Source organism: Kwoniella dendrophila, chromosome 1, assembly GCF_036810415.1.
Source record: "Kwoniella dendrophila CBS 6074 chromosome 1, complete sequence".
NCBI lineage: Eukaryota > Fungi > Basidiomycota > Tremellomycetes > Tremellales > Cryptococcaceae > Kwoniella > Kwoniella dendrophila.
In genome coordinates this window covers 1,898,554-1,923,499 of record NC_089476.1, presented here as the reverse complement: position 1 = coordinate 1,923,499, position 24,946 = coordinate 1,898,554, and the positions used below count along the sequence as shown (strand labels likewise).

At 40.4% G+C, this 24,946-nt stretch overlaps 8 protein-coding genes across 8 annotated transcripts; 4 read left to right on the top strand and 4 right to left on the bottom strand.

Moving 5' to 3' along the window:
• Positions 1–146: 146 nt before the first annotated feature.
• On the bottom strand, positions 147–2,727 carry L201_000691 (uncharacterized protein; the record flags this gene model as incomplete). Its single annotated transcript, XM_066216490.1, has 8 exons — positions 147–317; positions 380–475; positions 542–669; positions 750–1,047; positions 1,117–1,194; positions 1,287–1,403; positions 1,476–1,909; positions 2,007–2,727. 8 exons carry the CDS (start codon positions 2,725–2,727, stop codon positions 147–149), a joined length of 2,043 nt encoding a protein of 680 aa, XP_066072587.1.
• Positions 2,728–3,531: 804 nt separating this feature from the next.
• On the top strand, positions 3,532–6,135 carry L201_000690 (uncharacterized protein; the record flags this gene model as incomplete). Its single annotated transcript, XM_066216489.1, has 2 exons — positions 3,532–5,515; positions 5,600–6,135. The coding sequence occupies 2 exons, from the start codon at positions 3,532–3,534 to the stop codon at positions 6,133–6,135; spliced, it is 2,520 nt and encodes an 839-aa protein (XP_066072586.1).
• Positions 6,136–7,213: 1,078 nt separating this feature from the next.
• Positions 7,214–8,569, top strand: L201_000689 (uncharacterized protein; the record flags this gene model as incomplete). Its single annotated transcript, XM_066216488.1, has 6 exons — positions 7,214–7,533; positions 7,651–7,769; positions 7,848–7,919; positions 7,982–8,051; positions 8,128–8,357; positions 8,442–8,569. The coding sequence occupies 6 exons, from the start codon at positions 7,214–7,216 to the stop codon at positions 8,567–8,569; spliced, it is 939 nt and encodes a 312-aa protein (XP_066072585.1).
• Positions 8,570–9,084: 515 nt separating this feature from the next.
• Positions 9,085–14,123, top strand: L201_000688 (uncharacterized protein; the record flags this gene model as incomplete). The annotated part of the gene is made up of 31 exons (XM_066216487.1): positions 9,085–9,405; positions 9,459–9,593; positions 9,655–9,791; positions 9,856–9,941; positions 9,994–10,130; positions 10,219–10,426; positions 10,487–10,565; positions 10,626–10,711; positions 10,774–10,809; positions 10,864–11,062; positions 11,123–11,206; positions 11,264–11,285; positions 11,345–11,466; positions 11,530–11,589; positions 11,642–11,730; positions 11,788–11,812; positions 11,863–11,906; positions 11,958–12,079; positions 12,136–12,148; positions 12,205–12,262; positions 12,325–12,358; positions 12,413–12,497; positions 12,556–12,684; positions 12,743–12,845; positions 12,900–13,260; positions 13,320–13,412; positions 13,480–13,530; positions 13,585–13,679; positions 13,756–13,893; positions 13,973–14,049; positions 14,107–14,123. The coding sequence occupies 31 exons, from the start codon at positions 9,085–9,087 to the stop codon at positions 14,121–14,123; spliced, it is 3,246 nt and encodes a 1,081-aa protein (XP_066072584.1).
• Positions 14,124–14,296: 173 nt separating this feature from the next.
• On the bottom strand, positions 14,297–14,833 carry L201_000687 (uncharacterized protein; the record flags this gene model as incomplete). The annotated part of the gene is made up of 2 exons (XM_066216486.1): positions 14,297–14,389; positions 14,489–14,833. The coding sequence occupies 2 exons, from the start codon at positions 14,831–14,833 to the stop codon at positions 14,297–14,299; spliced, it is 438 nt and encodes a 145-aa protein (XP_066072583.1).
• A 628-nt stretch (positions 14,834–15,461) lies between these two features.
• Positions 15,462–17,720, bottom strand: L201_000686 (uncharacterized protein; the record flags this gene model as incomplete). The annotated part of the gene is made up of 6 exons (XM_066216485.1): positions 15,462–16,014; positions 16,096–16,327; positions 16,400–16,663; positions 16,801–16,862; positions 16,934–17,413; positions 17,488–17,720. 6 exons carry the CDS (start codon positions 17,718–17,720, stop codon positions 15,462–15,464), a joined length of 1,824 nt encoding a protein of 607 aa, XP_066072582.1.
• Positions 17,721–18,751: 1,031 nt separating this feature from the next.
• L201_000685 (uncharacterized protein) lies at positions 18,752–21,090 on the bottom strand (the record flags this gene model as incomplete). Its single annotated transcript, XM_066216484.1, has 7 exons — positions 18,752–18,901; positions 18,963–19,250; positions 19,307–20,349; positions 20,403–20,720; positions 20,777–20,813; positions 20,870–20,957; positions 21,023–21,090. 7 exons carry the CDS (start codon positions 21,088–21,090, stop codon positions 18,752–18,754), a joined length of 1,992 nt encoding a protein of 663 aa, XP_066072581.1.
• A 501-nt stretch (positions 21,091–21,591) lies between these two features.
• On the top strand, positions 21,592–23,944 carry L201_000684 (uncharacterized protein; the record flags this gene model as incomplete). Its single annotated transcript, XM_066216483.1, has 11 exons — positions 21,592–21,894; positions 21,977–22,148; positions 22,227–22,304; positions 22,372–22,417; positions 22,479–22,632; positions 22,690–22,810; positions 22,886–22,971; positions 23,042–23,156; positions 23,230–23,377; positions 23,446–23,527; positions 23,621–23,944. 11 exons carry the CDS (start codon positions 21,592–21,594, stop codon positions 23,942–23,944), a joined length of 1,629 nt encoding a protein of 542 aa, XP_066072580.1.
• Between the last annotated feature and the right edge of the window lie 1,002 nt (positions 23,945–24,946).

Here is a 24,946-nt window from a genome sequence, read left to right as displayed (position 1 = left end):
CTCGATAATAGTATTACATTCATATGCGATGATTATACAATGCATATGAAGTTGATTGAGTTAAACAATGCTACATACCTAATTCACCTTCCGTGATGCAAGGAGAGACAAGTAGTTGGTCGTGTCCAATCCTTGATCGAGATGACTTATCTACCTAACATACCGAATTGACCTTGATTTCCGATAGGTAAATTGGCAAAATGATTTTCGGCACCAGCCCAAACCATTTTCAAAACATAAGCTTCCGAAAGCAATAATTCTATTTCATGATCGGTCCAGGTTTGAGTAGGTAAACATTGAAGGAACATGATCATTTCCTGCGAGTCATCAGTATATAGGTTAGAGATCCGTCACGACATACACGACTTAATTAGCTTACCTGGAAATCCATTTCTCTTAATCGTTCCGAATATTTTACTAGTAATGCAGAGCAAACATATAGGTGAAATTGAGAAAAAGCATCTGCACCTTCAGCCTGTTCGTAATTTGATATATGTCGATCAGCTGGATTTCCTCAGTTACCATAGGTATAAGTACTCACAAGATAGGTATCCCACATCCTTATTGTACATTTAACCGATATTTCTCTCATCAATAGACAATTCATCCACCTAAAAGCAAATTGCATAAATTCAACTCCTTGATCTTCGAAGTGTGCTGCCAGAGGAGCTATATAAGGAAGATATACCTATCAGCTATCACGCACTATATGACCATTGACATGCAAGGATAGCTGGCTTGTGACTGACCATCGATCCGCTTTACTAAATCACCCATCCTCTTCACTAAACGCTGTATACCAGGTTGTTGCGATATGTAGTGATCCTGTATACCATCTAACAATTTCGTCAAACACCAGAACGTGTCTGCTTCTATTGCTTGAAGTACATGAGGCGGTAAATGCTGTATATCAAACAATTCAGGGTCGGTATCTATATAAGCACCTAGAAACACCTGGAAGAAAGGTGTCACTAGGTCGTTGATACCTTGGACGTAACCAGATGCTGGATGCCGTATTGCCCATACATATAGTATTCTTTCTAGACTCTACGTTTAGAGCAAATCATTAGCTGAATATAGATGTAACCACGGTCATACAAGACAGTTACAACTTACCCGCTGTGTCTGCACGCAAGACCATAGGGCTACACCTGGCCTGGTACGCGGTACATCGATTTCTATCTGATGCCATATCTGAGAATCGAAACCCCGATCAGCTTTTTCCTCCTTTACGAAGCACACATCTTTCGATATTGGCACTTGACGCGGGAATAGCACAAACATACCTGCTGATCAAGAGACGATAATCCTCTTCCAAAATATTGATCTACCAATTGAGTGTATTCTTTCCTTTTCCGATTCAGCGTAGTTAATCTAGGTTGGACGGGTAGGGGGAGATAGTTCTGTCAAAAGTGTCAGTTGAGTACGATGTGTCTCACTTGATGCAATGATCACAGATATGAGGGATAACTCACAAGTAGTAACATCCAAACTACACCTCTGACTTCTTCCGGTACACCATTCCAAGCTAATTTTCTTAATTCGCCTAATTCAACTGAACCTTGATTATTATTATTACCTCTTAAAACTCTTGCGAATTTCTCTCTTTTCCTTTCAGTTCTAACACTTCTTTGCCTACCTAATGAAGATGTTCCTTTGTTTGAACTATTTATATTTGTACGTGGTGTAGATGGTATTATAGAGTATGAACCTGACGTTGAACTCGATGCTGTATTGTTTTGTTCAGGTGAATATATAGATGTGGATGCTGCTGTAGAAGGTGTTTGTGGATATGATGTTGTGGGTGTCAAGAATGGAAATGAGCTGGAATGATTTTTACTGGGATCCGAATATGATGTGGGTGTTTGGGGAGTATCAAGTGATAGATTAGATAGTAGTTGTAGAGGATCTAGAATATCGTTGAAAATAACGACGAAGTCAACCAATAACCCTTATTCAGAAGTATGACAAATTTATGGTTCTGAGGGAGAAGTGAGTCTACTCACCTTTCAGTATATCTTCAACATCATCCTTCACAGCTTCTTTACCGCTCTTCTCAGGTACAGACTCATTATCTGAATCTGCTTCATCTTGTTCTGGAATTTCAGAAGATTCAACAATCTCCCATGCACCTCCAGGAGGCAATTTCGATTTACTTGAAATTCCAGTAGTAGGCGATAATGCTGTACCTATAGGAGGAGGCTGAGTTCCTTCTGTAAACGTTTTTGAGGTCGTGTAATTCGGTCTTGTTGTCTTGTTTGTTGATATTATTGGACTCGGCGGTGATACATGATGATATGAATTTGTAGTTTGCCAACTTCCAATCGTAACTCCACTGCCTCCGTCTTTTTCTCCTGATCCTTCTTCCTTATTACTGCTACTATTATATCCATTTCTATTATTATTGTTGTTATTGTTATTGGTTTGAGGTATAGGTACAGTTTTACTTTTAATCATTGATTCCGACTTTATTCTACCATTGGAATCATTTTGATCATCTTCTTTATCTGATGAAGAATCCCATGCATCATCCCATTCATCAGTTTTACCAAAACTTGACATTGAAGAAGATTTTAATTGTTTTGAATCATTACGTTTATATATCTGTTTTGCTGCTGTTGTTGTTGTCGTTGTTGATGAAGATGATATAGTACGTGAAAATAATGGTATAGATGGATTCATTCCAGGATTAGCTGAATGTGGTCTCGTAGGTGGTTGAAATGGCATTATTGTTATTACTCCTTCTTTCTATGTATCATATGTCCAAGCATGTCCCTCGATTTATCCCGACTCCGAGCAGCTCCTTGGGATAGTAATGTATTAAAATAATATGTGATAGATATTCGTGTATGATCATCAAGCCAGACGTATGAAAAGGATCATCATCCACCATCCACTTAGTTGAATGATATCCTAGACGTGTCAAATAACGTCACTAATCTCTACGGTGAACCCCTTAAATCTGGCTACTATAATTGTTCCCGTTATCCGGTTACATACACTACGAGTACTGCGCTGCTTCGATTACTCGTACAGTGTGTAATGCCGTTATCTTCAGTCGATACTGCATACCTATATTATAATACCCTCGATCAAATCCGTCCATACTTGTATCAAATTGTGCTGATTTTCATACAAACCCCATACCCCTCATACGACGATCAGAATACCATCAGAGTGACTTTGAGAAGCCTGGACTGGAATCGGAAAGTAGAGCTCAGGAAGGGAAAGTCGCAGTTCATCGAAATATATAGTGTGAATACTCCTTCACTACCTGGAACCCAAGTATAGAGTACCTTTGTTCCTCAATAACCATAATCAAGTGTCAATATAATACAATCTTTCGTATCAACGATGGTCCACTTTCTGTATCCTCTCAGCGGTTCATAAAGGTTTTATACTGTACTTGATATCGAATTTAAGTGGGAAAAGAAAAACGTTGTTACACATATAGAACAATCAGTTTCCTCAAGCATATTTCACGTTGTCTTCCGGTCTTCCGGCTGGTTTTCTGGTTATTATCAAATTACGATGCAACCACGTCAGATACCCTCTTGGAACTCATCAGCCAAAAGAGAAGATGACAGCTCATTGTCAATAGATAATGAAATGGGTATATCATCTTCACCTACAACGCAATTATCACCTTTAATTGGATCTGGATTAACTTTCTCCAAGATTAATGAAAATCAAAGTGTTAGTAAACCTCTGACACCCCCCATTAGATTTGCTACCACATCAAATGCATTTGGGTTATCTTCATCCTCTTCAGGTTTGAATATTAATACGAATCCGAACACAAATATAAACTCGAGTACGAAAGCAACATCGATTCCACCTACAACGTCAACTTCAACCAACACATTCAGGAATGCTTCTTCTTCTTCCACGTCTACTTCAAGGTCTACTGTAGGAGGATTTGGATCTACTTCCGGCACAGGTTCAGAACCAATATTCGGAGTGACTGGAATGAGAGTCGATATCTCACCACCTTCAGCAGGATCAATAACTACCAGAAGATTAAGAAGACCTTCAATGTTAAGTCTGCAACAGAATATCTCGTTTAGTTCAGATAATTCATGTGGTCAAACAGCTGATGATGAAGCTACACCAATGAACGAAAACGAAAACTCATTATCAATTATTCAAGATCCATCAAGTTCACAACCTCATTCAAATCTCGACAACCCCAATCCCATTACTAATCCCAACAGTCAATCAAGTTTGACTGGTCATCCATTCAACGCCAATACAGTACAACCCACACCTAGATGGGCGGGACATGGTGGTTCTTTCGCAAATTCCTTAATAAGAAGAACAAGTTCAGCACCAAGTATCCCATTTGAAAATCTCAAAACTTCCACACCACCTATAACTGCTGTGCCCCAATTACCTACATGGGAAACAGATGAAAATCCAATGACAATGGATATGGCATACAATGATGATCATACTAAAAATGGCTCATCTTCTACTGCTGCTAATAAGTCTACTTTACAATGGACACCTAGTCATTCAAGATCAAATTCATCAGATTTACGTAAAGGAAAAGCTAAAATGGATGAAAGCAAAGAAGAAGAAGTTGATATGAATATATCGAGTTCACCAATCAAATCAAGACTTTCGGGATTACCATTTTCAGGTAAACCGTTACCTAATGCATTATTACAAACTTTAGCTTCTGAACATAGACCTTTAGATCATGAAATTCAATCTGAAGCAAAGTTACAAAGATATCTACTATCACACCCGCAAAAATTACCTTTGACTCCAAAAGCGCCAAAAGGTTCGAGGGGTAGATTTCCTGATCAAGTTGGTGGTGATGATGACGACGATGATGTCCCTAATATAGCAGGAAGAAGATCAATAAGTTGGACAACAACTAGAAGAAGTAGAAACTGGATGGATAGAGCTAGATTCGATGATGATTCTGATACAGATTCGGATGATAATAATGAAGACGAAGAAATGTTGACAAATACCTATAATAGCAGTAATAGAGGTATACCAAGTGGTGGTAATGGTAAAGAAGAACCTGTAAATAGTGCTTTTGCAGCTGGAATGGATATGGATAGACCGACTTCCTCATCATCGTCTTCAACTTACCTAGGCAGTGGTAATTCGATTTCATTGAATAATTCAAATCCAATATCTGAAAGTTCAGGTAAATCAACTCCTCCACATCTCTTACGTGAACAACAATATTCAAACAATGCATTTCCACCAAATTTTGCCAATTCTCGCTCGGCAAGATTATCTTTCTCATCGAACAACAACGGACAGGGAATGGTTCCTTCACCGGGATTTGGTTTACCTTCAGCTTTTGGTGGTTTAGGTATGGGTGGTAATGGTATAGGCACACCTTTAGGTAGTCCAACGATTGAAAGATCAGAATTAGGTGCTTCACCCGGTAATAACATATCATCAGGAGGTATAAATATAGGTAGTCCAGGCTTGATGCTCTACAGGGAAAGTCAAGGTGGTCAAGCTACCGTTAGACCAGGAAAACGAAAGGGTAAGTCAAATCAGACCACTCATTCCTGGACACTTACTGAATATGAAAGGAGATATGCTGATCAATGTTTGTCGTAATTTATAGCTCAAGCCGAAGATAGATTTGATCCATATAAAAGACCTAGGGGAACATCACCTTCATTATTAGGATCAACACCATTTCCATTATCACCATCACGTACAACAAATTCAATACCAATACCACAATCGCCTTCACACGCACCATTGATATCTTCAGCTTTATCATCATCATTGTCAAATTCAATTTCATTTTCACCATTGCCATCAAGATATAATGGGTCAAACAATAGTACCTCGAGATCTACACATCCATATACAAGACCAATGTCAAGTAGATCAAGAGCTGCTTCTCCAGCTTTGAGTATAGGTAGTACAGGTGGGAACGGTTTAAGTTCTTCTTTGGGAAACAATTCTTCAAGAGGATTGACATTCAGCAATAACGGTAATAGTAGCAATAATACTAATAATGGAGGAGGGCAGCAACAACAATTAGGGGGATTGGGTTTATTGAGCATACAAAATAGTACATTAAACGAAGAAGATGAAGGTGGTGAAGAGATGTTAAGGGAAGATTCTGCTGAGAGGATGGAAGAGGATTAGACGATGAACATCAGATCTCCAGAAATACTCTGCAGCAGGATCCACCCGATATTTCCGTTAACAATACGGGTCACATTTCTATCTGCCACAAAGTATCCCATCTCAGCATAAAAAGTAGCTTTTACATCAAGTCTAACTGTTTGTATAATATCATATAGGTTGTATACGTTGTTACTTGATACAATGCATAGCAAAGTACCATACAACTGGAATCATTTTCAGCTCATATACGCTACTTAGTTCTGCGGAATAGGTAGAAAATCAACCCGCACTTCCATCCTCGACTAGCAAAACGTAGAAGAACCACAGTATCATTTGGTCCGTCTCGTTTGGATATGAGGGGTGCTTGATTAGACTAGGTACAAGAATGATAGATCTATTCCGGCTCAGTATTGAATCCTACACGATAATTAGCAAGAAAGTCTTGTGTGGAGTGAGAAAAGCATAAGAAGCACTAGTGTGCGGATCAACCCCAAAAGAAGCTGTGTATGCTAAAATCATCTCCGAAATTGTCAGCTGATTAGATCTCTAAAACTTGCTTAATTTTGAGCAGTGTTTATAAGAAGCAAGGCAATTTTGTTACAACTGTTTACTTCAAAGGTACAAAATGCGGATTGGACCTATACCTGAAGGAGAATTTCGCAAGTCACCTGATCAAAGACAAATTAGTGGTTCTTGGCACGGAGATCAACATCGTCAATGAAGCTCTAATACCACTTCATGAAGTCAACTTCCCACACTACCGGTGTGCTGTATTAGGTTTTCCAACACCGAAATGATCCGAGCTTATTGATTGATCGTGCCCCACTTTCGGAGCAGTTTCAGTTTCAATAGCACAACACAGCATTGATGATATCAATGTCAACCTTCTAACGACCAGCAAAATTGGTGAGCTCATTAATGAAAGGGGTAGAAAGTTAACAAGATGTTGAACAAGTCAGAAAATTTGCTGCAACAAAGTATAAATACCATAGAAAATCGTGTACTTTCTTACCCACTTCTTTACATCAGATTTACTAAATACACTAATTCAATTATAAATACGAACAACAAGTAAACAGCAAACTTAAAACACATAATGTTATTCTTAATCTCATTATTACCTTTACTAGCTTTATCCACATTTGCTTCTCCAATCAAACTCGATAAACGATATACGGCAGTCAAAATCCAAAGTTCTAGGAATTCATTATGTTTATCGCCTGAAGGAGATGCAATTGGAAATGGAGTTAGAGTTGGTACTGTATCTTGCGACAAAGCTAAGACTTGGCAAATTAATGAAGGCTCAGGATCAATCATTTTAACTGGATCAAATTTCGCTTTGGATGCTGGTACAGGTAATGATAATAACGAAATCGTTAAATTGTGGCAAAGTTATCCTGGTTTATATCAACAAACGTAAGTCGCAAATACCTTATAACCCATCATTGCACCATCACTTGCACTGTACCTTTTATGTATACTTGGTACGCTTGAAAAAAAAGATCTCACTGATTGATCATCTACTGTCATTAGCTGGTACTTGACCGATGATAATCGAATCGCTATTACCAATGGTCACCAATGTTTAGATCAAGGAAACGATCAAGAAGGTACACAAACTTATGCGTGTAACACTGGGAACGTTAATCAAGGTGTGTAGTTGCCTTCTTTAAGCTTCTCAGCACTCTCCTTGCTGTCAAGCCGCAATTGCTGATATGGATGTCTTTCAGAGTGGCACGTCCTCGAAGGTGATACTGGCAATCCACCTTCAGCTCACAAATATGGTCGAGGCACAATTCAAGGTACGTGGATATACGGACCAATATAACCATCAGACATCAGCTAATCACAGCTCATTTGACAGCAAAGAAATATGAAGGATTCTGTGTTACTGTGCAGAACGGTTATGAAGGTCATGGGGCCTCTGTCGATCTGTGAGTGATAAACTTCTGCTCGATACGAGTAGTCTACCAAAGTCAGGTATGTAGCTGATCTCCATCTCGTTGACAGCTCAAATTGTTTCGAGGATGATTGGCAATTTACCCACCTTCAAAGATGGCAACTCAGAAATCAAAATACCAATATCGATAAACTTCAATTGATCAGTCACCCTGAATTATGTTTGTATGCAGGTGAAAATCCAGCCAACGGTTCTCGACTTAATGTCAATTCCTGTGATTCCGACAATACTCAACAATGGCAAATCACCAATGATGGTCGATACAAATTATTCAGAACTAGTAAATATTAGCTTTTCTTGGCTCTCCTTGATCAGTGCTCGTTTCTCACTTTGGCTGATTCATATTTTCTTGTTTTCCACTTAGACCTTTGTCTCGATGTAAGAGCTGAATCTGAAATGAGACCCCAAAAACCCTACGCCATGTACAAAGAACTTCAAGTTTGGGAATGTGGGGAAGGTAATGAAAATCAAGTCTTTTCTACTTCAAAATAATAAGAGATCTTGTTAATCTCATCTTATCAACAATGCTGTATATGATTATGCTTTACTTTGGACATTACAGCAGAAAGAGGTTTCGGAGTCGGGTAGGACAATTTGCTTATAATACGTAGAGACTTGAGATTATGTATATTAGGAATTTTCAGATTTTGTATATAATCCTTGATAGTGGTAATCATGCAATCAATAATCAACCTATAGCTGCCATACAACAGCCAAAACGGTTGATATAATTTACATTGCTCAGCTTCCAAAGCTCATTATGCATAGTTCCATTCCATACTCGTTGTCGCCACGGCCACCTTCTCCATTATCACCATACAAAACCTTGTAAACAAACGGTCTGTGCGTACCTGGCAAAAGGTGGAGGTTGTACACAATCAAAAGACTCCAGTGATGTCAATCAATCTTACTCCTTTTCTGATTGTTTCCTCTTCAATCAATGTAATTACTGCAAATTATACTAATACTGTAAGCAGCTAAATTAGCAGTAGCTACCTCGTTCAGAAATGGACAAGACGCGGTATCATCGACATCCTTTACCTCCTGAACCATCCTCATCTCAAATTGGATCTCAGGATGTTGCTCCTCCAGCTTCCCAACCTGAACCACCTGCCCCGCAAGAACCACCACCCACTACACTTGATAAACCGGCAGATTGTGTGAACAAGTATTCTACTCCTCATTTCTCATTATTATGTACTATGATGGATAGATTAAGGACGGAAGAAGCAAGTAAAAGAAGAGATATTTTAGGTAGATTTATGGAATTATGGAGAATCAAAGTTGGAAATGATTTGTACCCTTTGATCAGACTTCTACTTCCTGATGTAAGTCAGCTAAATGTTCGCTCGAATTTGCAAGAAGCTGACACTAATAACAGAGAGACAGGGAAAGGCCGGTATATAACCTTAAGGAAGCTATGTTAGCGAAATGCTATATTGAAGTATTAGGCTTAGATCGACATAGTGATGCAGCTATGAGACTGATCAAGTGGAAGCAACCAGTCGATGGAAAGGTCAGCTATTTACTTTAGCTCCTTTAATTCAGGTGTCAGACAGGCTGATGGTCAGATATAGGCAGAATCACACTCTGGTGATTTCGCAAGAGTATGTTACTACGAAATTGCAGCTAGATCAACTGTGGAGCAAGGTCAATTATCTATTGATGCTGTGAATATACTTTTGGATCAATTAGCCCAAGGCAGACTAAAACAGTAAATTAGTCTTCTTTATAAGTTAATGCCCCATTGTGTGTAAGCTGATTCTGATACTATTCAGGCAGGAATACGTCCCTATATTAAGGAAAATCAACCAGCAATGTACAGCAGCTGAACAAGAATGGATCATAAGGATTATCTTGAAAGGTGAGCTACCTTATACTTCGACGATTCTCGCACGAGTAGCTCACGGTAGTAGATTTAAGGATATCTATAAGAGAAAAAGGTGTCTTTTCGTGCTTTCATCCTGATGCTGGGGATCTATTCAACGTATGCTCAGATTTGAAGAGAGTTTGCTGGACGCTGTATAAGCCTGATCAAAGGCTGGAGAAGCATGTAAGTGTATTCCAGAATTCCGACTCTCGGTATAGCAGTCGGGTCTCTCTCCATATTTATGTAGACAGTAAGCTGATATTTGAGGTAGCAAACCAATATAGAGCTGTTCCGCTCTTTCCTTCCTCAGCTGTGCTATCGATCACCTTCGTCCTCCCACGAAGCAATAGCCAAATTGATCGGCGGACCAACTACTGAATTTGTTATGGAGGAAAAGCTGGATGGAGAAAGAATGCAATTGCATATGAGAGGAAATGGTGCCCAGTGGTTTTACTGCTCGAGAAAGGCTAAGGACTATAGTGAGTTAATTTATCAAGCGCTCTCGAACGCCCATCAATTTAGCTAACTCTTTGCTGCAGCATATTTATATGGAGCACATGTAGGCGAAGGGAGTTTAACTCAATATATAGCTGGAGCTTTTCAGGATGGTGTGAAAAAGTAAGTCGGCTGATCGCTTAATGATAGTATTTCAGCTGATCAGAGAGCACGACATGAAAGTATCATATTGGATGGGGAAATGCTTGTATGGGACCCAATATTAGAAAAATATGTTGCTTTTGGTACTCTCAAAACGGCTGCGGGGGGTAAGATCTAAAATGTGAATGTAATTTCTAATCCTCGCTGACATATCTGGATTCGCAATCAGATCGAGTGAATGACGAAAACGCTCCAAGGCCATGTTGTAAGTCAGCTGAATGGAGGCGTCATTAGCTCCCAAAGCTGACAGTATCTGTAGTCAAGATCTTCGATATCTTATACCTCAATGACCGATGCCTCACGCATAAAAGGCTTTCTGAACGTAAGAGATTGATGCGATCGAATCGGATATTCAAGAACATAGATGAATATAAAGGCAGATTAGAATATGCTGAGGAACAGAAAGGTAAAAATGGCAAAGACATCCGGGCCATGCTGGAGAGGATTCTGGAAACCAAGTAAGTTGCCTCAATCAGCTACTTCGTACACCCCTCGTCATGCCAGCTGATGTAGCATAGAGGTGAAGGCCTGGTAGTAAAGAAGAGCGATGCGATATACCAAACCAATTCCAGAGGTGCGGACTGGATCAAAGTCAAACCAGAGTGAGCAATATCTCTAGCGATGCTTGATAGACAAGAGCTTATCGCTAAAACTGCTAGGTATTCTGATCAAATGGGAGAGGTGAGCTGTCTTTCACCCAATGCCCGTATACTGTGTATCGCAAGCTTACATATACACAGAATCTCGATCTCTTAGTCTTAGGTGGATGGTGGGGAAAAGGAGGAAGAACTGGAAAAATATCAAGTCTGCTTTGTGGATTGAGAGTACAGCAGGATGATGATGGTGAGGTGCAAAAGCCGGAGTAAGTGTTATACCTCCTACAACCAGATATGCCTATATATCACTAATATTGTTGCTTGTTCAGATTTTCCACCTTCTGTTCGGTAGGTTCCGGTATGAGTTATGAGGACTATGAGTGGATCATGTGAGCATTTTTGAAACTAGGCTTGGAAATCATAACTAATCGAAGGAATCAGGAACAAGCATAGGGCGCACTGGAAGACATTTGATAGATCGAATTCTCCGTCTTGGCTACAGTTGGGACAGGTAGGCCTTGATGATAAGCGTGAGTTCATTCCTCTCCCATGTGTGTCTGGCGGCAGTTGAATGAACCTCACATTAGCCGATGTATACATTGAGCCTGAAAAGTGAGTTCATCAAGGAGCTCCCTTGGCATAAGCTGAGTCGTCGGGTATAGCTCTTTCGTTGTGGAGGTCAAGGCATCGGAGATAGTTCCTGCTAGTGAGCATCAATCGACATCCATAGGAAATTAGACTGAGGTGTATTTGGTAGTCGGCAATTACGGCTGTGGCTACACACTTCGATTCCCTAGATGTCGTTATATCTACTTTGATAAAGCTAGTAGAGATCATCCACAGGGTGACGATAGTCAAGATAGAGATATGTGGAATTGCGTAAGCTAAACACACAATTTCTGGGTAAATGCTATTCAAGCTGACACCTCTTGCAGCTGAGCTTGGATGGTAGGTATTTGACAATCAAGTGATTTCATAGTGCTGGATCAGCTAACCTCGATCAGAATTTACGACGCTACTGAATAAACCTAAGAAAAGATATGCGGATGCAGAGGGTGGATCGTGAGTGTATATCCTCCCCCTTACTGTCATAAATCCATTCAAATTTGGCTTCGGAATTCCAGGTTCCGCAAGAAGCGAAAAGTCATTGCTAGAAAAGTGAGTATGCTAAAACCTGAATAGAATAGTCGCGCTAACCTGTTCATGGTACAGAAAGTGCAGCTTATCACATCGACCCGAGGGCAAAAACTGTCGGAGGATACGATAGAAAGCAATATCTTTGGAGGTCTTACATTTTGTGAGCATCTGTACCGATAGCATAACGAAGCCCCTGGCTAACCTGCACTTGAGTGTAGATATACCGAAAGGTACATCACAACATTCTAAGCAAGACCTCGAAGCACTAGTACACAAACATGGCGGAGAATTTACGCAAGCTCAATTATCCGATCTATCAGCTTCAGTAATATCGCCTGACGAGAAAAGTGAGTTAGCGAACGCTCATGAACAGCAAAATTACTCGCCAACTTACCGTTAATCTAGGCCCTCTTGTCCGTGCTCAGATTAGAAAGAGAGTAAGCGTTATCAAGCCTGATTGGATTTTTGAAAGTATAGCGAGACGGCGCAAGTTGCCATTATTACAGGAGTAAGTCTGTTATCGTGCTAAGGTTCTCAGCTAGCTGATGAGTGGGGCCGTCAGACTGCTTGTCTTTGCTTCTGATGAAGCTAAAGATGGCCGATATTTCGATAAAACTCTTTCGGAAGTTGATCACATATCTTTGGTTCGAGATCGAGATGGTGTTGAAGATGAATCGGACCAAGAAGAGTTGGATGCAAAGGGGGAATTGGAGGAGACGGAAGGTCGTTATGAGGAGGAGGAGGACGGAATAACCGATGACTATGAACCCAACAAGACGGCTGATCAGGTCAAATTGGAGGAAGAATGGGGTTTACACAGGTCACCATCGCCTATCTCCTCTAAAGCCACTTCGAGAGCTACATCTAGGGCTGCAAGTGTGGAAGAAAGTGATACAGACGACGAGAGAAATATGCAGTACAAGGTGAGCTATGTGTGATCTCGTGTGACAACGCAAACATTTAGCTAACAAACAAGCTTTAGGAGGAAAATGAGGATAATGATAGCCATAAGTCTTCACCTGATCCAGAAGAGAATTTTAGGTTACTACCTGTACGAGGCGTTGATACGACAGAAGTAAGCATGTCTCTAGTCAGTGCCATTGCTGCTGAGTCAATCTTTGCTAACTTTTTCCTGCACGTAGGAAGATGGAATGGGTGAAGATCCGACAGCTATGAATTATAATGAGGATAGCGTGAGTTCTTCACCATATTAGAACGTCAATCAAGCTGATCTGGTTTATTCCTAGATTTTTTACCATTTGGTATTCTACATTGATACCCCGGAGAATGCGTCAACAAACGGTCTTACTTCTTCATCTCCTTCAGAAACGGTGAAAAATAGGTCAATCACCATTCCAGCTTTATCACTCTCTTTCGTCGAACGGAGGGGCAATAAGCTGACATTGTATAATTATTAGGTTACAACAAGCCGAAAAGTTATTGATGGAAAATGGCGGGAAAATCGTAACAAATATTAAGGATAAGAAGCTTACACATATAATCATGGATGATGAAGATTCGGGTAGATATGCTGAAATAAGCAGGAAAACTGCTTTGTGAGTTTCATTTCAATCCCAATTTCATCATTCACGTCGGGTTATGCTTTGACAATACTGATAAGAACCCCATATTCAGACCTAAAAGGAAACATATAGTTTTACTTAGCTGGGTATCAGAATGTGTAGATGAAGAAACTCTCATGAACGAAGATGGTATGTTCTGCTCCCGTTAGGCTACTGGATGATGACTGACTAAACGGTCTACTCTAGGACATAAACCTAGATGATTCATTCATGATTGACCAGCATTACCTTCAGCCTTATTACTTATCACAACATTGCGGGTATAGATTACATGGTTGTGATGCATATATTTACGACAAGAAGATATATTCTTGCAGGGAATTTAAATGGAAGAAGTCCCAATTGGCCAATCTGTTGCGGATTAGATGGATCGATCTTAAAGAGTCGAAGCGAAACCGTATAGAGCTTTCCACAAACTTCCCCTACCAGTCTTAAGCATCTCCTTTTGTTGATTTTTGGTCAAGCCAGTCTATTGAGATAGTATAAGTATAGCGTATGATTAAATACTACATTTATCACATGATCTAGGCGAATATTGGCATGATGAGAATGCAAGACTCCAACGTACCTCATTTTCAACGAAAGTTTTGTCATATCCTTTGATGCCATTCTCAATTATGATTTCAGCGAATCTTGCTTTAGCACTTGGATGTCCATGGGTATACTCGACTTTAGGTGTGATATTCTTCTTCTTTGGTGAAGGTGTCGAAGAATTTGGTTTGGCCTTTTTGTTTGATTGAAATTTAGATTTCATTGGTGATGTTGCAATAAAAGGTTTGATATCTTTTAATGATTCATCTTCGGAAACTAATGGAGATGAGGTGACTTCAAGCATTTTTGTGATTGGTTTGATATCTACATCATCATCGATTTCTTCAATGTGAGCTTCTGAGAGACTTCTTTTGGGTGGCATAGTGAGTTTGACGGTAACAGGTGAAGCGCTGACGAGATCAGGTGTATGTAGTGTATGCAATAGTTTGGAATTCTTAGGTGGACTGAGGTTTTGCGGTAATTTTAATTGAATTGTTCAACTTTCTCAGAAAACTGACGGACTGACAATGATTCTAAACGAGATTAAGTATAGGGTAAAAAGATGAAAACGGTTTGAATTGATATAGTAAGGGATGAAGATGAAAGCAAATGGGGCAAAAAGTAGTGTGTAAAGGGAGTAGACAGTGAAGTACGGTAAACCCGACTGCAGTGTGGATGGTTACGGTGGGGTGATGGTAGGTAAATGCCAAGTTAAGAACCTAATTTCACTACTTTAGGGCGCAAAAAAGGAAAGGTAGTTAGTTGCCTTTGATGTCACTTCTCCTGCCTCAGCATTAGCGCTTCTTGACATCATGCCAAAAACAGCTAAAGACATGAATCTATGGGACATAATACATAATCTGTACAAGAGTGGTACAAATCTACGTGTAGGATGAGATGAAATAGAGCGGAATGCGCAAATGAAGGTGAAGCGATGTAACAGATCATGGGAGACTTTGCGTTGATCGTCGGGCATCTGAAGTCTAAAAGAAACTGGACAATTTCTTCTTTTAACCTTTAACACATTCGGCTAAAGCTTTCATATGTTCACCACCAGCTTTACCTTGATCATCTTGATTCATTGACCAAACCATCATACCACCAACTTTTGATTTATATTTTTCACAAATCTGTTTATTATCATCTGGTGAAGTCCAAGTCCAAAATACATTTTGATTTTCATCAAACCAAGCATGTGATAAAACATCTTTAAAAGCCGTTTTACTATCATCAGGTTTTTTTAACCATGATTGAGATCTTTTGTCAGCATTGATTTTTGATAAAGTTTCACCTAAACCTTTATCTAATTCTGAATTATATCTTAACCATCCTGATTTACCATTATCTACACCACCTGCATCTTCAAAGAATTTTTGTCCACCCATTTTACATCCAATTGGTTTATCACTTGAACATCCTGAATTTGGTTCCAAGTCAAAATATTTAGCAGTATTTAAGAATCCTATATTAACTTTGGATAAATCAATTCCTTGTTTTTCATAAAATGCTAAAGCATCTTCAACTACTTTACCACCTCCTTGATGTCCTGTTTCCGTATCATACCTGTTGAATATATAGTAAATAATAAGCATCTAGTTTCGTCATTCATCTTAAAGCCTAAGATGTGAAGACTGGATGACTCACCTGTTAACGAAATCATAAGTCATGACATTCCACATATCTACCACATCGTTTAATTCTTTGAATGTCTCTGATGTCATGGCGTCAACATCTTTAGCACCGGTTGGACCAGTTTGAGAGAATCTTGAACCGATAGCAACACTGAGAATACCATCTGGTTTTACTTCTTGAATAGCTTTTTTGAGGTCTTTACACATTTTAACAAAAGCAGGTTGTTGTGCAGATGTAGGGAATTCTGTAATAATTTTAATGAATCATATATCAGTACAAACCCCGCAGTATACAAAAGACGGCGCAATCAACCTACCCCAATCTAGATCCAAACCATCCAAATCCAGGTTCTTCACTGCGGCTTTAGCATTATCGATAAAAGTTTTATATGTTGTTCCGGCCCTATCATCAGCAGCTAATTTAATAGGTCCATCTAGTGCCCAACCACCTAATGCGGCAGTAACTTTGATATCTGATTTCATTCCTTTAATTGTTTTTGCTGTTGTAACATCGAAATTTCCATTACTTGATTCTGCGAATCCTGTTACTGATGTTGTCCATGCGGTCATATCAATGAATGCTATATGTGAATACATGTGATCTATTAGTCACATATCTGTCCTTACGTCAGACGAGTCACGTAGACAGGCCATATGGGATTATCTGATCTCGACTCAAGCGTCCAGTAGACTTGATTGAAATTGAATTGGAACTTACACAAGATCATATGAGTCATTCCATCCAACTGGGATACATCAACTCCTCCCAGGTTTGAATAACTGAAATTACAATAGAGAGATATGAGCGATCCATCAAACTTTTTCAGTAGATTACCGTGGAAACCACTCACTTTTCCCAATAACCGACAAATCTGGTTTGACCTGATCCTCCACCTGAACTTGTAGCAGAACTGGTAGTGGAATCACTAGAAGCAGCTGTGGAACTTGGTAAATTGGCTGCAGAATTACTAGCTGAAGATCCACCCAAAGCGGAGGATGCACTAGTAGTTGATGTGTTAGATCCACTGGAAGCGCTGTTTGAAGTATCATTCGAAGCGACTGTTGCAGTAGACATCGCGCCACCAGTGGCAGCTGCTGCAGCACCTATCGAGGCTGAGCTAACGTCACCGCCTGATGAGTTGTCGGAATTATCAACCGCGGTCCCAGCTGAAGTTGAGTCACCAGATCCACCACCACCACCACCACCAGCAGAGGAAGCTGCAGCAGCTGGAATACTGGCACTTGAAGCAGCTGGAACTCCAGTAGCGGCAGAGGCAGAGTTGGCAGGAGAAGAAGCAGCATCTGTAGCGACCAAAGCAACGTTTCCAGCTCTATTATGAAATGAAAAAACCGACGGTTATTTCCGTTATTATCAAAAGACAGTCAACGAGATAAGCTGGCTCACCCTTCGGACGCAACACATGCACCGTCTTTACATACTGTACCAGGCGCACAATCTAGTGTGACTCCTCCGAAAGTAAATTTGGTTTCACCTTGACAAGTGTAGGCACCAGCGCCTCCTCCAGTAGCTACACCCGCAGCAGTATTGGAAGTTTGAGGCAAAGGTGCAGGTAAACCCAAAACACCTAAAATACCAAACAACGCCACAAATGTTGAATAAGTCAGAGTTGTTGTCATCTTGCTTGTTTCACCTAATGAGACTGATATATGACGTATTGATCAAGTTGGGAAGTCGAATCGAATATAAAGAGAGTGTATAGGATACTATGTCGAAAGAAAATGAGACGAGATAAATGATAAAGAGCCTGCTTTATCGAGTATCCAATATAAGGGAGGAAGATAGTTGATCGTCGACCTGGAGCAAGGAGACTGGTCAACCTCGAAGAACGATTACTACTTGGGAACAAACGAAAACTCACAGAAAGGTTTTGTCGATGAGGGATGGGTTTTGCAGCCCAATTTCAGATGGGTACCTATTTATATGGTTGAAGACGGAAAAACATCCGCACTCGGACTCAAGATCAATGTATTGCTTTGACTGAAAGCATACCTTTCAGACGTTCAAATATTGATCAAAGGATCTTCTTGTAGATCAACAGGAGAGATTTCATTAGGGGTAATAAATCATTAATCGTTGACACCTCCTAAAACACCTTTGAGACTATCCGAATGGATCAACACCCTTTCACTTGAGAGCAGAATTGTCGTCTTCCTTCTTGTTAAAACACGTCTCACCTATTCACTCCTTTCGAATTTGTTGTGCATAATCAATGATCCGCTCCTTGCTACGCAGTTCTTCGGATGATATCATGGTGAGAGGACCGACCAAAATTGCTGATCGTCTCTCTGATACAAACCGGAAATGACATTGTTGGGAAAATGGGTAGATTCTGAAACCACTCGACCAGCGCGATATTGATTTGCGCAGTATTGGGTACTCCGCGTCTTCGAAAAGCGCATCAAATCGGGCATCTGGCTGATCTTGTAAACATTATGAGGTGATCGGCACTATTTTGCATAGTAAGTAGGTTGATGTCGATTGGTCAGTACTGGCTGTTAGAACCTGCATTGTGTCGTTTTTTGTAGTATGATTTGGTGATATGCGTTATATTCGCGTAATTGATATTATTATACAAAACATGCTATTTGATGATATATGTACTCATCGCTTCCTGATATCTATTGTATTTTTACAGTTTGTGAGAGATCTAATCTTCCTCGTATCTTTCTCCTCTGATAGGTTCATCTTCAGCCATCATTTCCACTTCTGGAGCATGACTTTCGGCAGGAGCATTGTACCATTGTATGTTTAGTCCACCTGATAAGCCTTGAATCTCTTTTGTGCCTAAAGCAACAACCTATTTTTCTCAAGTCAACAAAAGCTCTATCTGAATGAAGGACATGTCATGCACTACTTACTTTTTCGGCCATGTCTCTAGCGGGATAAGTTACTTTCATTCCACCATCCACATATTCTGCTACACCTCCTTGTGACTCATACCATTCTTGAACAGCTTTTCTTCCATCTTCAGATGAGATAGCATCACCTGCTATAGTGATAGTACGAGAACGATTGTCTAATCTCATAGGACGAGGTGGTCCTCCACGACCTCTACCTCTACCTCTCGGCGTGTAACCTCTCCCCCTTGATCCTCCGCGCGAATATGGTGAGAACCGAGCAGACGAGTTGATACCAAGTGTATTTGCCTATATATTATCAGCATTATCAATCAGGAACCAGTAACAAACATCATAAAACATACCTTGTCTCTCAAAGCTGATAACTGCGCACTCAATTTCAACAATTCCGCTTGATCCTTTCCTTCAGTAGTTTCCATACCATGTTTGGCTAATTCTTTGTCTAACCTTTCTTTTTCACTCAACTCTACATCCATTTCTTCCGTCTTAGGTGGATTATTCACTTCTTCTAATTGTTTACTAATCTCTTTTATTCTTCCCAAGATTTGAACCTTTTCTTCTTTACTTGCACCTGGAGCTTGTGCTTTACTGAATAAAACTTTTTGTTCTGCCATTAGAGTTTCTTTTTTAGCTCTTCGTCCCGTCACCTCTAATTCCGCTAAAGTAGATTTCAATCTACTTTCTGGACCTGATAATTTTACTTTAACATCACCTTGTAAACCTTGACCACTTTCGATCTTTTTCATATTTGCTATTAGCTCTGCAGACTTTTCTAATGCATCTTGACCTGATCCACCTTTACCTGGTCTAGGTTTATGCCATAATACTTTCACATGTCTTGATCCAAATACAGCTTCATCAGATTTCCATGCTTGAAAAGCTTGAAAATTGTCTTGAAAACTTATCAAAGCTCTTTTTGATTTACCTTCAATAGCTACATTAGTTACTTCTCCGAATTTCTGGAAATAATCTCTAATTGCTTGAACAGTAAGATTGACTTGAGGTATATCCGTTATAACCAAGGTGTTGATATCACGAGTTGAAGGTGGTCGATTTGAGCCCTGGTACTCGTTTGGAATGTCGTTTCGCTGATTTTGGAATTGATTGGGTAGTCCTCCGGCATTAGGTGGAAATGGGAAAGGGAATGGAAATGGCATTTGCTGCTGGAATGGCCCACCAGGTCCCATCGGATGACCATTGCCATTTTGTTGTGGTCCACCCATACTTCTTCCTCGACCTCTGCCTCTACCCATCCCTCTGCCACGCCCATGAGGTCCACCCATCATTTGAGGGAATTGTCCACCAAACATCATCTCTGGTGTCGGTATTATTACATCGTCGGAATGCTCGTAAGGGCAATCGCTTCCTCGCATACAGAAGCCACGTTCTGAGCAGCGTCGTAAGCATACATTCAGCTTGCATTACATAGAACCGACGTACCATGATAGTCAAAACATTTTTGCCTGCGCTGCTGACCAGCCTGAAAGGGACCTTGTTGTGATTGGGAAACATCTCCCATATTTATGTCTTTATTCTGATTGGATGATGTCCCATTTTGAATAGCACCAGCCGAGGAAGGGCCCGCTACCGGTTGAGCTACCGATGATGCCGCTTGTGGTCGATAAGATGACACTATAGCAGGAGCTGAAGGAGGTCCTTGTGCAGGTACGGGCTGGGATGCAGATACTGGCGCTGGAGCAGATAAATACGATTTATTTGCCAAAGCCTGAAAAAGAGTTTCAACAAAGGTTTTGGAGTCTAGATAGAGACGAGTTAGTGAAGCACACTCCAAATGTGAGTCAAACTAGGCTCACTATCTTCCAAGAAGTCTTCTAACTCTCTAGAAACGAACTGTGACAGTATTTCAATCAGCATGATTTCCAAGCAAGTTAAATCTGAGAACTCACGATTTTCCACTCATCTTCCACCATTACAGCGTCATGCTTAAGCAGCGCTATTATGTAGTCAGACATAACTATGGGGTCGGCATCACATCTAGGGAACTTTCATCAACAGGTATTCAATTAGACAGTAGGAGAAAGGAGTATTGTTCTACCTACAAAGGCTCGATAGTCGTAACAAGCCACGTCTTGAACTCATTGGTGTCGACGGCATCGTTGAATGGCATCTTGATCCGGCTTTGTGCGTCCTTAGTTTTTGGAGTACCAGGCAGAAATGCAGTTAAAAGGTCAAGAAACAGAAAACATCATCATCAATAGAAGGGATTTGTTTCCAACTTTATATGAACGCATAACTTACAACGAATACCTCTTCGTCAGTTACGTAATATGCACTCTCTCTGCCATTGACTAACACGGAGGACTCTTTAAGGTGAATTGCATCCTGGTTGATCGGTGATCACCGCTTGGCTTTTGATGGTTCCTTTCGATTGATCCACCAGGCACATAAACGCGTGACTTCTAGAGACCAAGTTATTCGATGATGCATAAAGGGTGGAGGTTTGACGGAAAAGAGTTGAAAAAAGATAACAGCCATAGTAAAAGTGGGAAAAGAAATATGGCATCATTGTTGTGACTCACACAGATAGTCACAGACGTTTTGGACCTCTTAACACATCGTAGCAGATAGAGGGGAATTATCTGGGAAAACGGTCTGTGGAATAACGACTATGCCCCTTGTGCAAAGACAGCCTTCTCCATTACCTAGATCTGCGGATGGTGGAAACATCACGTTTGAGCACCAAAATGTACGAATACCCTCACCTGTTTATCCACCTTCTGAAACAACTACACCTGTATCGCCAACAAGCCCTAAACATAAAACTCCAGTACCATATCTAAAATTACTGCCATTACTTGTCCAACGATGCTCGGAGGGTTTAACATATGCCATCATATTTCCCTATATCAATCAGATGGTACTAGAGATGGGAGTTGAGGAAAAGTCGGTAGGAATATGGTCTGCTATAGCTGTGAGTAGCTACAAGAGTTATCGTCTGTCTAATTAGATTTAGTGAAAGCATGTTGTATGATGCTAAAATGCGATGTTATCAGGAATCCACACTCATGGCTACAGAAGCGATGTCCGCGCCGTTTTACGGACCTTTGGCGGATAGATATGGTAGAAGACCTGTTATCATATCTTTGATGTCTATGTGGGGTGTATTCGGTGTAGCCTTTGGATTCTGTAAGAATGTATGGAGCGCTATCATATTGAGAGGAGCTCGTGAGTAAACTGCCTCTTAGCTTGTGAGAAGCCAATCATAAAGGATAATGATTGACGAGAGCTGTCATCGTACTACAGTTGGACTATTGGCTGGATGCGGAGTGATCTCTCGGACTATGGTAGGTGAATTATGTGACAAATCTAATAGAATACAAGGTCAGTTTGTTATTTGCAAGTCACTTCAATTAGCTAGTCAATATGCTGACGCTCAACTTCCCTACAGGATTTGCGGTGTTTTCTCCTTCAATCATAATGGGAATGACTTTAGCGTAAGCTTCTGTTTTCTCGTTGGTCTTGGTTGACGATATAGCCTAACGATATATTTCATAGACCTGTGTTAGGTGGATTTCTCGCTCATCCAGCTGGACGCATATTACCCGAGTCATGGACCCTGTTCGTAGATTATCCTTATCTTCTACCATCGTTGGTAACAGGTGCATCGGCAATCGGGGCAGCTATACTCTCCTTGATTCTACTACCTGAAGTGAGTTACCTAACATGGTTGGTCTGAAGGTTTGAGACTGATTAATGTATCTGATAGACCTTGAAACGATCTAAAGACAGTTCGGCATCACAGCGAGACTTAGAGAAATCATCCAATAGTGGATTGAGAGGATTATTGAAGTATGAGCCATTTCAGAATGTTTTGTTCTTGTATGGCAGTAAGTAAAGGCGCACACTCTATTGTTATACTTCTTTCCAGTGATCAAGTAAAGCTGACTTACAGTCGATCATAGTGAACAACGCCGTTATGTTTTCATTTGAAGCGATATATCCATTGTTCGGGTTCACAAGTAAGAATCTTGGTGGTTTGGGACTTTCGGTTAGTCTACTACTATTTCCTTACGGTCAATACTCTACATGTTCCGCTTACCAAAATGTGTGAACGACAGACCCAAGCATTAGGTCTAGTACTTGGGTTTTCGGCTGGATTATCTATCCTCATGACCATATTCGTTTTCCCCTTATTGCATGGATACTTCTCTGAGGCGACCTGCCTAAGAATTTGTGAGTCAGAGGAATCAAATCTTCTAGCTTTGCGACAAATTTCATGAATATGCTAACTGGCATGTAATCATAGGTCTGCTAGCATATCCAGCATCAATCGTCTTCTTCCCTATTCTGTGGGGTATGGGTTATCCATATTCAGGTGATAGCTTGCCAATAACATTGTGGATGGTGATGAGTGTACAGATGGTATTGCGAAGAATTGGAGATTTCACCACAACGTAAGTCAGACAGGAAAATACAGCTTGACCTGATTCAGCTCGGCTGATATTCCGCGTGTTATTTCCAGACAACTCGATACAATGATGCAGGATTCAATACCCGGTCCCGAACATTTGGCTTCTGCAAATGCTATAACTTTCAGTGTAGCTGTAAGCTTCCGTCTATCTAGTACAATCCCATCCCGCCGAAAGAAGCAGATTGCGATCATATACTGATAAATATACTACATTGCGTATTTTCAGGCTACCGGTCGAGCGATAGGTCCATTTATCGTATCATGGTTCTTTTCACTATCTACTAGGTTTGAATCGCCTTTTTCACCAGGTCGTCATTTAGTTTGGATAGTTTTCGTGTTAGTCTGTCTTCCATCCTTCTACTTTGCAAATAGATTATTAAATGCAGTTAGTGGAAGTGAGAACGGAAAGGAGGGTAACCAATTTCTTGAAGAAGAAAGAATTGAATTGATCAACCATCATCTTGATAATGCGCATGATGATCACGGCAATGGAAGAGGAAGTAGTATGGAAATTCAAGGTGAAGATAATGTCAGATATAGAGTAGTTTAGTAATATACTTTAAAACAGCTTGATATTAGCTGAAAGTTATGTCATAATTTCTTGTACTTTAAACAATGCAGGTAAACATCTTCTGATCTCATGATTAGGTACATATGGCTAACGCGTGTTAACGATGTGGCGTTGTTAAACTAGTCAAGTTACACTAGACAGGTACCACACATGAGCATGTCTTACGGGTGCGCGTGTATCGGACTGATGGAATCCTTGCTGGCACAGTAAACCAATTTTCTTCTCGTAATATACGATGGGATACTGTAAGTGTATTGTAAAAGCTTGCAACAAAACTCAGTTACTTGTTGTAAGGCTTACACTACAGAACTTGTAAGCCAATGTCTCCGTATTTGACAATGTAGGCGCCTCCATCCATTTGAGACATACAGCTGATGGGCTTATGTTTGTTACTGAGGCAGGAGTCGGCATTTGGTGACGAAACGCTGTGAGCAAAGAACATTATCAAGCAAGCAGGATAATATTCTTTGTCGTCCATGGTCGGTCGACGAAAAGGAAATTTTCCGTCAGTTTGTGGCGTTTGATAGGGAATTCTCGAGACTGAGACAAGTGAGACATTTAGGTATAGGTCTTACATGCACCGTGATTAACGGTATTGCTCGATGTCGTCCTTCGTGTTATCAGTTATTATGCATAGTGAATGATACCTTGGCAACGTCATCAATCAGTTTGTCATTACTCGATATTGTAGTTAATTATCCCTACAGTACCAGCGATTCGGAAGCAACAAGTACATTCACTATATGCGCCACTGTGCTGTATATATGTCAGTGGCTCAAAAATGAAGGATCCCCTATCCTTTCCGACTGATGAAACATTCAAACAGCTCAAAAAGGGTCTTCTAGCCATAGTATAAGGCTCTTCACATGCATAGCTTGACGCCAATGTCTTCACCATCGTTCTGTTAAGCTGTGATAGCCAAGCTAGGAGTCGGGAAAGGCGTCGTAAAGCCATACCTAGTTGACTTTACCACCAATACCA